Source organism: Clytia hemisphaerica, unplaced genomic scaffold (genome assembly GCF_902728285.1).
Source record: "Clytia hemisphaerica strain Z4C2 unplaced genomic scaffold, Clytia hemisphaerica genome assembly, whole genome shotgun sequence".
NCBI lineage: Eukaryota > Metazoa > Cnidaria > Hydrozoa > Leptothecata > Clytiidae > Clytia > Clytia hemisphaerica.
In genome coordinates this window covers 35,931-51,990 of record NW_027104591.1, presented here as the reverse complement: position 1 = coordinate 51,990, position 16,060 = coordinate 35,931, and the positions used below count along the sequence as shown (strand labels likewise).

General features: G+C 35.1%; 1 protein-coding gene across 2 annotated transcripts; it reads right to left on the bottom strand.

Moving 5' to 3' along the window:
• Positions 1-1,754: 1,754 nt before the first annotated feature.
• On the bottom strand, positions 1,755-9,162 carry LOC136823632 (uncharacterized). Of its 2 annotated transcripts, none has more exons than XM_067079810.1 (12): positions 9,005-9,162; positions 7,201-7,288; positions 6,792-6,882; positions 6,208-6,293; positions 5,961-6,054; positions 5,634-5,713; positions 5,277-5,374; positions 4,607-4,746; positions 3,708-3,773; positions 3,414-3,460; positions 2,783-2,934; positions 1,755-2,524 (listed from the first exon to the last, which is right to left on the bottom strand). In XM_067079810.1, the coding sequence occupies exons 1-12, from the start codon at positions 9,024-9,026 to the stop codon at positions 2,298-2,300; spliced, it is 1,191 nt and encodes a 396-aa protein (XP_066935911.1). In that variant the 5' UTR covers positions 9,027-9,162; the 3' UTR covers positions 1,755-2,297. The 2 variants fall into 2 exon arrangements, with proteins under 2 accessions (XP_066935911.1, XP_066935910.1); XM_067079809.1 differs by lacking the exon at positions 9,005-9,162 and adding an exon at positions 7,827-7,983.
• Positions 9,163-16,060: the final 6,898 nt, after the last annotated feature.

The following is a 16,060-nucleotide window of genomic DNA, read 5'->3' as shown; positions in this document are numbered from 1 at the left end:
ATGGTATTCCCCCCCGGGAATTGAATAGAAAATAGCACGTAACAAATGCACGAATCCTATTAAATAGGCTATAATTAGAGGTTGGTTCATAGCTCATTGGATAGTTAAGTGTCGCCTCTTTCTTTTGGGGCAACTTCGGCGCCGCCCGTTTTAGGCAAGGCGGGTGGGCGGCGGGCGTTACTTCTCACAAAGTCAGGCCCAGTGGTGCGGCTTCAAATCACTCCTGTTTCAATTATATTTGGTAGAGGACAGAATCTAGTATAACTGAGCCAAATATTTTGGATTTTTGTCCTTTCGTTGCTCAAATGTGGTCAAAAAACTGCCAAAATCTCTCCAAAAAGACCAAATTTGCAACTTTTTTGTGTTGATCCTGAAAGTGCATTTCATTTCAAATTTTGGTACACTGGCTTCATATAGGTATGAAAATTATTTGGTGACTTTACGGTGGATCCACCTTCGGCATTCAAATCTTTTGCGGGATCAAAAATCGGGATTAAAAAATGAAGGGAAAAAACCTCCTCTTCCCCTAAGGAATTTGATAGAAATATTTAACTGAAAAATCAAACTTCAGTAACAATATAGTCAAAGTAAAAGTTACAAAATTCACTAAATTTTGATGAAATTTAATTTTGCGTGACGTTTCCGACTTTTAAAAGGAACCCAAAAAGTACCATTAAGGACGGCCTCGAGGACGAAAACATTTAGGAAAAGGAGGGAGAAATCCAGTTACGGTCCGTCTAGAAATCCATCAAACTTAGCACGTAGCGCAGCCTATTCTCATCAATGGTCTCCTTCCCCCTGCTATACGTTTTTGAACGTAGGAAACGATCTCCACAGAAAAAAGCTAGTCCGATTCACCCATTGGAATTTTTAAGCAAAACCTGTGTTATTACGTAATCGTCAACAAGAAGTTGATACTTATAAATATATGCCAAGCTAAGCTCATAGACAGTCGGCTTGTTGTATATTCCAGATCTCCCAGCAGACTAAAAATAGGTTTAAATTTTAGGATTTTAGGACATATTTTGGCTAAATTTTAGGACATTTAAGCACAAAATTGATGAATTTTTAGGATATTTTGGGACAATTTAGAACAAAGCTATTAGAAAATTAGCTCATGTTATAATTTACAAAGAAATTCTTGCTTTAAAACGAAAAGAAAAAGTTTCCTGTTTGCTACATAAGTTACAAGGTGAATGGTGCGCGCCGCAGGGGAAAGCTTTTTACTGTTTACAAGACCTGCATTGAATATTATCAAAAATTTTATATAGCAAAACCTGCCAGAGTTAAATATAATGCTTGAAATTTTAGAACAATTTAGGACATTTTCCCAAAATTTAGGACTATTTAGAACAAATTTTCAAAGTTTTCAAATATTAGGATTTTTTAGGATTTTAGGATGACGTCTGGGAGCCCTGTTGTTCTATGAGAAATATATGCCAGTAGTTGAAATTTCAACCCCTATATTAATTCTTTCATCAAGATGATTCGGGATTAAATTTCAATTCTCTTAAATCGAACTTTAAAGTAAACTTAAGTAAGTAAGTATAAGCAACACTGGGTAAATCGGACTAGCTAGATTATTTACCGAGTATACTGTAAGCATTACATTTTTACCTGTGAAAACCACGAAACAGACGTAAATAAAGCTCCTCACTCTCACTGGATGCTTTCGATCATACATAGATATGGTTAGAAAATAATGGTTAGATAGATGGACATAATGTTATGGCGAGTATGGCCAACATTGTAAATCAGCAGTGGGAAAAAGACTATTTTCCGAAATATTGGTATAATACTATGCATATAATGAATATAGATTTTCTGTGAAATGAAGGTCTTTAAAACAAAAGATTTTTCTTGGCTAAAATTACAAAATTTAATACCATAAAAAATAAACACTTTCGAATACCTGGAAAGATTTATAGAACAGCAAATATTCATATAAACACAATAGTAAACTAGCAAGCCTAAAACATAGAAATTAATATTATGATAGAAAAGACAGTTTCCAGAATACGGAGAAAAAATCTTTGAAGTTTATTTTTACATCAAAAAACTAGGGGAAAATTATATGATCTTTTTGTACGAGCTTAAAGAGGCCGTCACGCCATAACCTTTTCTACATGAAAATATCATTATGAAAAAGTATTGAAATTTCTAGATAATTTCTATATTTTTATACAGTAGTAACAAGACATGCATAATAAAATTTCTTAGGAGGAGAAAAAGTTCAATAAAAATATATATTTTAAAAAGTTTAAAAAGTTTCTAATTGAACTTCAGATTGGACAATGTTAAAAATGATATGCGTTTTCCAAACCATTAATGAATCGGAGCAGAAGGCCATAAAGTCTTTTGGCTTCTTGAAATGAGCTTGGAAATCTCAAGTTATTTTCATTCATAAAATATAAGCCAACAGTTTCAATTTCGTTTCCACAACCAAAAACGTTCGGTGTACGACAATACGCTTCAGCAACATTTATTTCAGCTTCACGAACATTCCACATAAAGTCGGTGGCACCTGAATTGCGAATAGCCAATCATAGATTATAACATAGAGCTTTTAAAACTCGTAAGGTATTCCTGCCATAGTGTGCACCTCCGTTTTCTACCTGTTTATGTTTTGCAAGTGATAAATTACAGCGCTACAAAGTAGGCCTAAATGGCCAAAAAATAGGCAATTAGACCCACTTGAAGGAGCTACAACATTAAATGTGAAGTTTCCACATAGTTTTTCGATGGACTTAAGTACCGAATGTAACCAAATGTTACAGCTTACCGAAATAATTTGGCATGCTGTACAAAAGTTCCGGCTTTCCACCAGTTGTTTCGTTTGTGTTACTTCTTCTAATCCTGTGAGTGTTGTGTATTAGTTTGAAATCATCTAACTCTTTTTGAATCAGTTGGAGAAAACAAAATTTTAAACATTCCCTAAAAATAAATAATTGTACCATTAATTTTACTTAAAAGGAGAACAGGAGAGCGTTACGGTAGATAACAAGTACTATTGGCGGAATGTAATTTATATTTTTAAAATCGTTATTTGTGTAAAATTGCTCTTTTAAATGCAAACATTTTTAGAATTATAACAATTCAAAAGACTTGAAAATGATTTAAAAAAGTTCGCGTGGGGGTCAATTCAGTTTATCTGGATCTCATTTTCTTTTAAATGTTACATTTTAATTTCACTTTTCAAATCCGTGGCCACTCGCTATTGCTGGTCTGGTCATAATTTTTGGTCAGAAATCAAAGTCCATTGAATTTAGGTCAAAACTCTTCACCGGTTAGAATTCATTCAATTCATTCAGAGAGAGGGCGAGCAGAGCTTTCATTTTTCAAAAATTAAATCCATTAAATTGAATCCATTTTCTATTGTTTTTCTATTGACAATAATTTATATTCTCGCGTACCTTTGAATTTCATCAGATTCATCAAATGTTCCATCGTCAATCATGTCCTGGAAAATTCATATACATGTAATAAAAAACAGCTGCAGTATGATTGGTCAAAACTGTCAACCTTGTTCATCGAACTGGCTCGATTTTGGTATCTCTTAAAAAAATTATCCCCACAAAAAGCAATTCTGTCAATTTCAGGATTTAAAGTCAGAAGAAACTCTACCAGGTACTAATGCAAGAAAAAATTACCAAAGATTTCAGCCAAAATTCTCTGGGTTGTTGGGAAACAATGAAGGAATAAATTACCTTAAAAAAGTTCATCCACCATTGAGTCAGTGACCGCTTCAATTGAGACCAAAATGCTTCAATTCTCTAAATTGGAAAGTCAATTATTCTCTACAGGGTGTCCGGAAAAAATGTATCCGATCAGACCACTGCTATGAGTAGAAAGTGTTGGTGTGTGTATCGCAAAGTTTTTCTTAATGCAACAGCATAAATATGAAATATTGCATTTATGTCAATGCTCTTGACCAATAAACACGCTCGCATTTTTTTGGTCGACGATCTATAAAAATAATTAACGTGCGTAATAAAAAAAAGAAATTATATTCATAAAAAAAAACACGAAAAAAAAATGATCGAAGAGTAGATAACGTGGCTGGTTTCCTGGAATCGGGATGTGAGATTGCGTGCTCGGAAACCTTGTATACCGTTACAAACCTATAGTACAGTTGCCATTAGAATTTGAACGTATGTAGATCATGACTCGGTTACTGCAGCTGTAATATGTTTTATCATATAAAAACATTTATTAACGTTTACTCAAATAACTTAACATCCCAGTTCATTTTTCGGATTTTGTTTGTGATACACACACAAAGACTTTCTACCCATAGCAGTGTTCTGACATTTTTTCGGACACCCTGTATTTAAGCTAGAAATTCATTATTGTAATGAATTTTAACTTCAGTACATCAAACACCCTTTAATTTATGGACGTAATTGAGATGGAGGTTATTCTGGAAAGATCTAGCAGCACATTGTATCAAAGGGTAGAAAGATTTTTCATTTTAATCCTTATTCCTTGTAAGCAATTCAAACATTGAAGGATTATCTTTCATCTATACATTCATATTGAATGTATTTTTGGTAAAGCGACATTGCCTAAAAACTAAAAAATATTTTAAATATAAAATGGAGTTTACTTGATTTGAAGTTGACCTGCCAAATCGGAAACTTTTTTCAATAGCTTGGAAGTCATTGTCGTTTGAGCGAAAAAGCCTCTGTATTCCAGCGATGTTCGAGTTTTCTGTTCCTCTGTCTGCACGAACGTTTAACGCAGTACCTAAAAGTTAATATTATAATAATCTTTATTATAATTTCTCAACGAAATAATTACAACTCCTTCTAGTACTGTCTAACGTGCTAACAGCCTGGATCACCTTAAGGTTATCTTAAGTTTTAGTCAGGGTACTGTATATAATTTAAGAAACAAGTGTAAAAAGTTTCAGCTGATCGGACCCGTCCAGTTTCCGGGCTGCCAAAAAGAATTTACCTCCTTTACCTCCTCGTCCCAAGGCCCCAAAAATGAAAATTTCCAAAATATGAAAAACACCCATAGAGGATCTGGGGACACAAGTTTCATACAATATCTCTAAAATCTACACCGGGCGACTCAGAAAAAGTTTTGTAATATTTGTATAATTCTTAAAGATAACAACAAAAATTCAATTTTTGTATTTTTGTATTCAGTGAAAATTCTCATCGAGAAATGCTTTTTCTCCTAATGCAACAAAGAGTCATCAAAGTTGACCGTCGTTATTTTCAAAACCTTGTTAAACGATTTACCTTTTTTAATTGAAGAAATAAACGTACCTTTGAGTGATTTAACTTGATTGAGAAAAAAGCCAGCCACAACAGCTGGACAATTGTTAGTAGATGCTGCTTCCAACCAGATCAACTTTCTGGAATAGCTACAAAAATAAAATTCAAAAAATTAAATAAGGACTTAATTTATCTTTTATTCATCTATATAATAAATATTATGTAATGTAAAGCTTTTCAAAAAGTACAAAAAGTCAGGCAAAAGCCTTTTAATAAATCAAATTCAAAGATTTTTAACCATAGAACTTTAATTAGATATTATTTTGATTCTTTAATTTTAAAATCTAACTGCTAATTCACGCCATTTTAAATTTCCCCTTTTTTAATCAACAAAACTTGCTAAATTACCCGTCAATACAACCATGTATACATATCCCATATCGTTTCAGCTTATCGTAGCCATCCAGGTGCCACAAATAGTTAGGACCCTAAAAATACAAGTTCACTTATGCTCAAAATAATTAATTTATGCAAAATGCTCTTGCAAGCTATATCTTACTGGAAAACTGTTATATATTTGGATATTGATTTATCCTCACTAGGATGATTTCTGACCCAACCTGAAGGTTTTTAATCGTTAAAGACATTTTAAGAGAACAAGTTTTACAATCTAATCTCCTTATTACAGACCAAAAAGTATGTCAAAATTATAATAGTTTCAAACTTAATCTTTACAGGTGTGATGTATCTTCTTCTCTTTAATTTCCTAGCACGGCGCTCAGCAACACCAATAGGGTCGATAGCCTTTTGAAGATTCATCACATTGTTTCTGAATTGTAAATGAAATCAAATAAGATTTTACCTAAGCATGATTTACGAGCTTTAGGTTTGGATGATAGCACTTCTAAGAGACTGCAGAAAATTGAAATCCTTAAAAAGGGCTTCACAAAGCAAGAAATAAACTAAAAAGATTGATTTCTACCTGCTGATTTGAATGTTATGGATTACACGCAATTTCTGATGCATACATCTATATCCTAGCAAGCTTCCACTTCCTTGAATTTCAGTCTAGAAAGAACAGGGTAATATTATGTAGAAAATAGATTATTGATTGAAAATTTAGAAGAATTTAAAATTCATTGGTAGAAAAATATGGTGAATGGGGTTAATTGCTTTATAGATTGACAACCAACCAGGCAGGACTTCCAACCCAAAATATTTTATTGCCATTTTTAAGAAGGACTCATATCTTGTCTGTCTCAAGCATAAGAATCGTGAATTCCCTGCTAGCGCTCTTCCGTTTTCCATTCAAAATTACCTAGATGTAAAGCTGTGTGGACAAAGATTTCATAAATCCTCAAAATAATTTTTTTTTTCGACTGACCCACCCACCTCCAAAATCTAGGGTCGGTGACGGCAAACCAACAATTCCAGCCCCATGTAAAAAAACACCCTTCAATAAAATAAATTATATTATGTAGCAAGAAATAACTGAATATGAAGCTTAAGTTCGGAAGTAATATAATAAAAATGGTTAATTTAAAAAACCTTGCAAAATTAACATACCATAAGGGTATCACACACATGGGCCAGTGAACAATTTGGTTTTCTTCTTGCAAGCCCGAGGCTGAATAAGATTCTTTTCAACTTTCGCATGCTAAAAAAAACCATAGCATGTCATCCAATTATATGTATATAATCAATTAGCTTATCACAATAGAATAACAGCAATGATTGCTTGATTTAAGACCTTGTTTTAATTTAAGCTCCTTTCGAAGCTCCCAAATTCGTAAAAAGAAGAAAAAAGGAGATCAAGGGATTAAAATTTATCTAAATATCAAATTTGATGATGTAATTTTTCCTTAATTAGAATTTAATCTGGTAATTGAAATTAATTACTTAAAATTATATAGTCTTGTTATAGTACTCTATAATAACAATGACCTTGACCTTTAATGTATATATTTTTATATACCTGATCACAATACCAAGTCTTTGCAGCAACCGTAAAATGTTTTTATAGCTATATCCCTCATTGAAATATTTCTGAATTGCGACATTCCCTAGGAGAAAAAGAAATGACAGTTGTAAAAAGGAGATAGGTCCAACTGTTAGTATAATGGAGGTAAAAGTATGGGAATTCCATAAATTTCACCCAGTTTTGTTGCCAAAGTATATCGGAATTCCATTTTTTTTTAGGGAACTTTACAACGGAAATCTGACAACTTAAAAAACTAAAAAAAAACTGAAAACTAAAAAAAATAGTGTGCTTCATGTTGTCCAAACAAAGATACTGCCATTCATTATACTGGTGAGGTGCAAAAGCCTGTATAAGCCCTATATAAGCTGTATATATTTTTATTTGACAATGTTATCCAGTGTTTTATCCTGTCAGTTTATAAAAGTACATCGATTTTAGCATCAAAATAAAAGCTTACAAAACTGTTATTATTCACTACGGCAACCAAACGAGTGAGAAAAGTTATTAAACACTCCTCAAGCTCTTACACTCGTAAAACTGTTTTTCCAAATACACTTGAGAATACAGATGCTAAAAATATATGCGCTTGCGTTTGTAATTTTAAGACATTTACTAATTACCTAATCTTCCGCATCTCTTGCTATCTCTTGTCATTATGACCTGAATCTTTTTCAATCTCCAAGCATGAGAACACAATTTTATATAAGGAATTTTGTCACACTCTATAGCAGATGGGCAAAAACTAAAGTTCTTCTTTTCTGTTCTTCGCATCGATGGGTTAAAAAGAAAATATCAAATATTGTTCGATTGCTAACACGGATCAAATTTTTCGTAAAAGATACGCCAGAAATTGGGTTCATCGGTGTTTCTTTTGTTTTTTTTATCACTTTCTTTTGTTCCGTATCTGACGAGTAGAAGTTTTTTTTATGCAAAAATCGATGTACTTTTATAAACTGCCTGTATATACTAAGAGCTCTGTAATCTCTTATTTATATATACTCCGTCCAAAAATTGTCTAGACGAGGGAAATACCTTGATTTTTAAAGTCAGCTCCTTCGTTATGAGTCAACGGTTCTATTTATTTTTATAATGTTATGAGGAAGCTATTTTGGATTGATTCCCTGCAGGACCTGAGCTGAATTACCTTTGATTATCCATCAGCATCATTGATTTATTATCAGATGACATGTATTTATTATACATATATGGCGGCCATCGAAAAATAGTTATGTTCGCGTCGCCAGAAGGTCTCAAATATATTGAATTATATAAAATTTTACGGGTTTTTTAAATATCGCCTGAAGCTGAAACCCTCCTCCTTCCCCAAAGAAAAAGTTATACATTTGAAGAACAAGTTGTTTCTTCTGGATTTTTCCTGGATTTTTTTCGAATCTCCGCACTGGAAAATCAGTGAAAAATATGGATGGTGCGGGCGGGCGACGTGAACAGAACAATTTTTCAATGGCTGCCTCGCCTATACCAATGAATAATTGATTGAAAATGTAGTACTTTAGTAAGGATCAAAGTAAAATTAATGAGTAATCGATAAAAATACAGAATTGATAGGTAATCCATACTCAGGATCTTGACTGAATTACCTAACAATTTTTTATCAATCACCCTTTCCCATCTGCCCATTCATTGATCACCACGCTGTCATGAGTGCAACCACCCTGGACGCTGGACATAGTACCCCTTCCCTTCTGTACAAAAGACGCATTAATTGTTCAGGATTCTTTAAAAGGTGTTGTATTATCTAATATGTTGTGAATATTAATGATTGGAAAGAAATACTTACTTCTTCTATCATGATGAGGCATGGTCTCAGTGCTTCTTCACCTGTTTTTATTATTCTATTTTTTGTACCACTATTCAGTTTGTTTACACGTTACCTGAGGCCCGTTTCAAATCAACACATCAAGTGATGACCTATGGCCGATCTTAAGCGGAAAAAAAATCAACGCTTCGTAAATTTCAAGTGCAGCGCGGAAAATTCCAAGTAACGCTTGTGATTTAATCTGCAGTGGAAAGAATTCTCACACTGCACATTTAAAACATAGAGCGGAAGATCTTTTAGTAGTGCTTCATGTTTAAGTTGCAGCGCGGAAGAAAAAGGAATAGCGCTTCTGATTGAAATAGAAGCGCGGAATATTTTTTCCACTTCAAGGTGTTGGCCCTAATGGGCTTCCGTAAGGCCCGGTATCTATTAGCCTACGTCTCAGAACGCGGTCAGAAAATTTTGCGGATAATTTCACAGCGAAAATGCATCCAGTGAAATGTGAGTAATGTATCATGATTCAAGTCGACTGACATAATTATACACATAATACATGTTACAAGTTCTGCCTACGGATTCTCAAGCTCAGCTATTATAAAACTATTACATGTTAGTAGCAGACCCGACTGACCAATGTTATGTAGCAGGTTGAAACATGAGTTTCTACTGGAAAGATGCAGTTTGTTTTCAAGTTAAATCTTCAAAATAAAGCAAACTGTGTGGGTTTCTTTACTTCCAAACAACCTACCAATAGTTTTGGAACACTCCATAATAAAGGAAGATTGCTCTTCTTGTGGATTGGCTTTCTGAAAACACGATGTGACATGAAAGTGAAGAGACATGATTTGTTGGTTTTTGTTTGATTTGTTGACTCATATATCTCATGGCAAATGGGATAGCAAATGACTTTTCATGTATTGCTTGGCTCTACATATGATACCTCTAACTTTGAACACCTCCAGAATGTTGGAAAAAGCATTTTACGACATAAGTTTCAATTATAATTTTCATGGAAATTTTTAATCGCCAGATTTGGCTTGGCGCCAGTTTTGTTTGGTTGATGTTTGGTATTGTGATCATTAAAAGCAATGAAATGCCACACAGTCACTCTACATATAATGCCTCCAGCCATGATTGGTATCAGAATGTTGGAAAAAAACATTTTACGAGAAATTGTTGATAGAAATTATATTGACTTATTTTTACAATTTTGGCGGTGTGGGTTTAGTTGGTTGATAATGTTTACACTGTGGGATGGTTTTCAAAAAACTGTTATATTGATTATTGATTGTTGGAATTAATTACCAAAAAAATTAAGAGAATCTTTTTCTGATAAATACTTTATTTTTTTCATGAATCGAAAAAACCGTGTGGATAGTATGTCTTGTAGTAACCAATGCAGTGTCGGTTTTCAAATTTTGAAAGCTCTATACCTACTGAATCTGTGAATTGAAGCTCTGAATAGCTCTATGTTTAAAACTTTGAGCCATGTTTTTTTCTTTGTTGCTATTAAAGATAGATTTTTTAAATTGTCGTAATGTAAATTTATGGTAAAGTTTTAGTTTTTGAGTTTAGTTCATCAGTAGTACATACAGTAGTATTTTTTCAGTAATCCTTCTTGTAAATATAGTAACATTTAACCAGACTCACTGCCCTCATTATATTCAAATTTGTATTTTTTTAGAACTGATAAGTACATATTTTTAAACACCAAAACAAAGCAAACAACATTCCAGTTCTTTCTGGACAAATATATATGTATACTTTATTGTGTGCTTTGAGTTCTATTTTAATCAACCCTCTCAACTGCTGATCTTTCAACTATCATTTAGGAGTATAGAATGGGCTTCCATAGTACCATTTTCTCTAAGTATTTTGTGCAAATTTTCAACAAAGAAGTAGACTTCTTGACTGTCCTTGTCCCTTATGTTAAAGTTGTTCTGATGGAGGACATTGCTATTTTTGGTAGCCTTCACATATCAATAAGGATATGGTGTAAATGTTTTTTCTGATGAAATCATACTAATCTGAAACTATTAGGCCTTTATGAACTTTCTAGAACAATAATCTTGAGAAACACTGGAAAAATAGGTTAGCATTCCCTGCCATAATTTCACAGATTTCCTCTGCTTTCTGCTTGAAAACGCTGTCGTATAGCCGAAAACGAAAGTGAAACTGTAAAAACGTCCGCAAATTCGGGCCCAGTCCTCTTCCGAGACGGAGGCTAATAAGGCTGGAACACCGGATTCTTCCAGTCGTTTATACAAACTAAATCCCGTATCATTATTTGTGTTTATTATTAGTATTACATGCATTATAAACGACTCCAGTCTACGTCGAATTACAAGTTCCATTTTTGAGCTAGTGAAGGAAACCATTTCGTTTGGACAGTTTAGTCGGGTGAAAGTGACGAATTTGAAATTTTGGTCGGGCGGGGAAATATGACGAAAATGCCTCTATAGCATAGGTGACGAAATTTTTCCCCGATTAAATAAAACCCCGACCTTTTTTTCCCCGATATAAAGGTATCTGATTTATATTCCGGTGATGAATTGGCGTCAACCTTCGTTCCCTGTGTATTATCAGCTTTGATGGCGTCAATGAGTAACGTAAATAAATCCTGGGATGGATACACAGAGGAGACGAGTAGGTTGGGATTGGTGGTCGCCCACGCTCTAAAGCTCTATTATAAGAGCAAGGAGCGCGCCAATTTCCCATCGGAGAGAAAAGATAGTCGGGCCTCCCGCCCCTGCTTTAAGTTTAACTAGTCTGAATCGTGCAGATCTTATAAAAATATACTTCTTATATATAAGCAGCTGCTATCAACCTCGTCCCCGTGTATCCCAGGGTTTTACTTACGTTACTGATTGACGCCAGAGAATACCCTGGTGTTGGCTGACGCCAGTTTATACGTCATAAAAAAATCTGACGTTACAAAGTTACACTGTAACGTCAAACGAACGGGAAAAAAAGAGAAACTACAACGAACGAATTATCAAAGTTGATCATGGATCATTCACTCCGTTGATATTTTCCATGAATGGTGGAATGGGTGTAGAGGCTGAGCACTTCTTTGGAGCGTCTCAAACCAAAAATTGGATCAGAACAAAAATTTCGTTTGCTTTAACGAGATCCGTCGTAACATGTATACGCGGCACACGAACACTAAAACCAAACCTTAGGTTTGATGAGATTGACTTATTAAATAATAATATTTTGAAATGTTAGCTTTTCATAGATTTTAGTACTTAATTTTTTCACCGTACAAAAAAAAAAAAAAAAAAAAAAAAAAAAAGTAATGCAGTGGTTTCAAATCCAGGAACAAATGAAATTTGACGTTTTGATTTTCAATTACGTAATCTTACGCGTTCGAAAACCAGCCAATGCCAGGGTATTATTAAGGCGCTATCCGTAAGCAACAACAAGCTGATAATACGCAGGGAACGAGGTTGAGCCGCTATAAGCAACCTTTTTCGCTAGATGATGAGCAGAAGCCTACTGCCTTGCCTGCGCTTTTTGGCTTTTAGAGCGCAATATCGTTATAAATAGATGTTTATGGGGTGTTTATGCCAACTCCTTTGTACTAAACATAAATGCTTACTGTAATCAAGGTCATAATAATTGAGAAAAAAGGGAAATTCACCGGAAAGTTTTGAAACCACAATCGATTTGTAAGTGCTCTAAAGTAGGTGTTGGAAGGGTAAAGTCTTAACTCTGAGTTTTAACGCTAGACTTAAGATTTAGGACCTTAGGATCTGAGTATCCAAAAGCTCAAAAATAGTCCAATAAGAGGCTCAGAATATAGCCTGGAAGCCTGCCAACCCCTCCCAAATTGAAATATTTGATTAAATTAAAGAGATAGCCCGAAATCGACTTTCTCGCCGGAATTTTGAATCTTAAAAAACGTTAAAATAAGCAGAATTCTCGATTTATTTCAACCATGATTGTGCTAAATATAGCACCAGATTATTTTCTCTGGCCTCCATCAGTAACGTAAAGCAAGCAAACAAACAAACAAATACTGGGATCTGGGATATAACATTCTATCATATCTATGGTATAAGAAACTTTTTCGTTAGAGTAGCGGAAGTATTGAGAATAAATCTACATTTTTAAATCTCATTAAAGTAAAATTTTACGTGCATGTGAAAAAAGCTTCAGATATATAAATATTCCTTCGCACTAGTGAAAAGCGAACATTTATTTTTACGCGGCTTTAAAAAAAGCTGTGACGCCTAAAATAGGTTGGGTGGTCGTAACAAGATGTCCACGAGGTTGCCGCTGCTGTTTCACCATAGAACTATCATCAGATAGAATAAATACAAGATTTGTTCCTCAAAATGAAGCGTGGCTGTAAGGGGTCCCTTAGTTGCAATGGGAATTCTGTTATACGTGTGTAATAATTTCTTTGTTGTCATCGTATATTAATTGCATGTTTTCAAATGCTTGATTAGATTCTTTTGAATTCTCGAAAATTATGAATATAATTCAATTATTTTCAAATGGAATTTCGGGCACATCGGTCCCATCAGTAAAAATAAAAATTATGAATTCGAAATCAGCTACTTTCACAGATTCAGCGGTGAAAACTATTTGAAAAGGCACTTCTTAGGAAAGAAATCTAGCTGTCAAGTTTTCACCTAAACTAGCTTTTTTTCCATGTGTTGAATTCATAGTCGATGGAGGTGGATTTAGACAGAAACTTGAGACATTAGCATCTATGCTAGAAATTGTGCTTTTATAAGAACTAGAATGTTCCGCGCAGCTAATCTGCCATTATGGAATAAAATACGGAACCAAAGCAAAATAGATAAAATAAACAAAGTAGATACTGAGTATCCTTGTAAATATTAACATCCCCCCTTGAGGGCAACTTTCTCCTTTTTACTTTTGTCCAAAGAGAAATTGTTCGAATTTGAGTAGATACTGTTTCTTTGGTGGTTTCGTAAAGATATCAGCAACATTGTCCCCGGACGGGACATAATCTAACAAAATACTTCCTTCATCATAACATTCCCTAATGAAGTGGTAGCGGATATCTATATGCTTCGCTTTCGTATGCTTCACAGGATTCTTTACGAGTGCTAAGGCACCCTGATTGTCATTTTTGACAATAATTGGTTGCGTTTTCGATTGGAGTAATTCGTTGATCAAACGATTGAGATAAATTGTCTCTTGACAAGTAATTGATATAGCCATGTACTCAGCTTCACACGTTGATAAAGCGACAGACGACTGCTTCTTAGACTTCCAACTGACAGCAGGACCTTCTGGGTTGAGACTAATAGAGTATCCGGTAACGCTTCGGCGGTCTTCCACAGATGTAGCCCAATCGGCGTCGCTGAATGCATGAACACGAAGAGGGGTTGATGACTTTCGGAAGGTCAACTTGCGATCAACAGTCTTCTTGACGTACTGGAAGACATGTTTTATCATTGCGCAATCTCCAGGATCAGGACAGGAAAGATGTTGAGATAGTTTGGTTACGACAAACGATAGATCAGGTCGGGTACAAGTCATCGCATATATCAGGCTTCCAACCATTTGACGATATTGGTGGTTGTCGTATATTTGGTGTGTGGCTTCAGCGTACGAATTGATGTTCTGCTCACACGGTGTCGTTCTTGGTCTACAGTCATTGAAACCAAAAGTTTTTAGAATGTTCTCCAAGTAGTGACTTTGTGACATGGTGATAGTTTCATCTCGGTGTTCAAATGTTATGCCGAGGAACGTGGATAATTGTCCAAGATCTTTCATCTCGAACTTAGTAGATAAGCTTTCTTTGATTGACTTCAGGAGTTGCATTGAATTTGCTGCTATAATAATATCATCGACCCAAACTAGTAGAATGACTGTGTCTCTCTCGTTACGTTTTGAGAAGAGACATGGATCGGATGCAGACTGTTTGAAGTTAAGTTCATTGACAACATAGTCATGTAAGAGTTTGTGCCAGTTGCGGCCGCTTTGCTTAAGGCCATATAACGATTTCTGCAACTTCCAAACTTTATTTTCGATGGCATAACCGATTGGTTGAGATACGTAGATGTCTTCATCGATAGGTGCGTGTAGAAAAGCTGTTTTGACATCCATTTGATGAACGATTAAATCTTCTTGAACAGCAAGTTGGATCAGTGATCGGATTGTCTCCATACGAGCGGTAGGTGAAAAGGTTTCAGTGTAGTCGATTCCTTCGATCTGGCTATAACCTTTGGCAACATACCTTGCTTTAAATGTTGGTTGATCTGGGTCACCTTTGACTTTGTATACCCATTTCCCATCGACAACGGCACGGTTGGTTGGCGGATCAGTTAGTGTGTAGGTATCATTACGTTTCAGTGACTGTATTTCGTTCTCCATGGCCATTTGCCAGTTTGATGCTTCAGTGCAATTCACAGCTTCATGGTATGTGACTGGAGTTTTGACATGATAGCAAAAATCAATGTGGACGTGATTGACAGAATCTTTGTCTTCGACTTTGGGTTCTTGCCGGTTCCTCAAAGGATACGACTTTGGTTGTGATGGTTCAGCTCTGACTGGTTCTGCTTTGATTTCGTGGTCTTTGGCGTCGACCTTAACTTCAGCTGGGTTAGCTGGTTCAATATGGAAATCTGGCTCAGATGCATCATCACTGTGCTCGAAACGATCAGTAAATTTAACAAGTCTATGTTTCATGACTGTTCTGTTTTCAGGGTAGTAGACGAGAAAGGATGGGCTGTTTCGATCGTAGCCCACAAAATAACCTTTCTTGCAACGTGGATCTAGCTTCTTCACGTAGTTGTGGTTGTATGAGTAACACACGGTACCAAAGATGTGGAGCTGGGCAATGTTAGGTTTTCGTCCTGTGATAAGGCTGTAAGGAGTGGTCTTGATGCGTTGAACATAGCATCGGTTTCTGATGTGTGTTGCGGTCATCAATGCGTAGGTCCATAGATATTTTGGTAAACCTGAATCAATGATGAGTGCCCGGGCCATCTCGAACAGGGTACGCCAATTTCGTTCAGAGGTACCATTTTGGTGCGGAGAGTATGGTGATGTAAGCTCATGTTTTATATTACGATTTCTGAGCAGTGTTTTAAA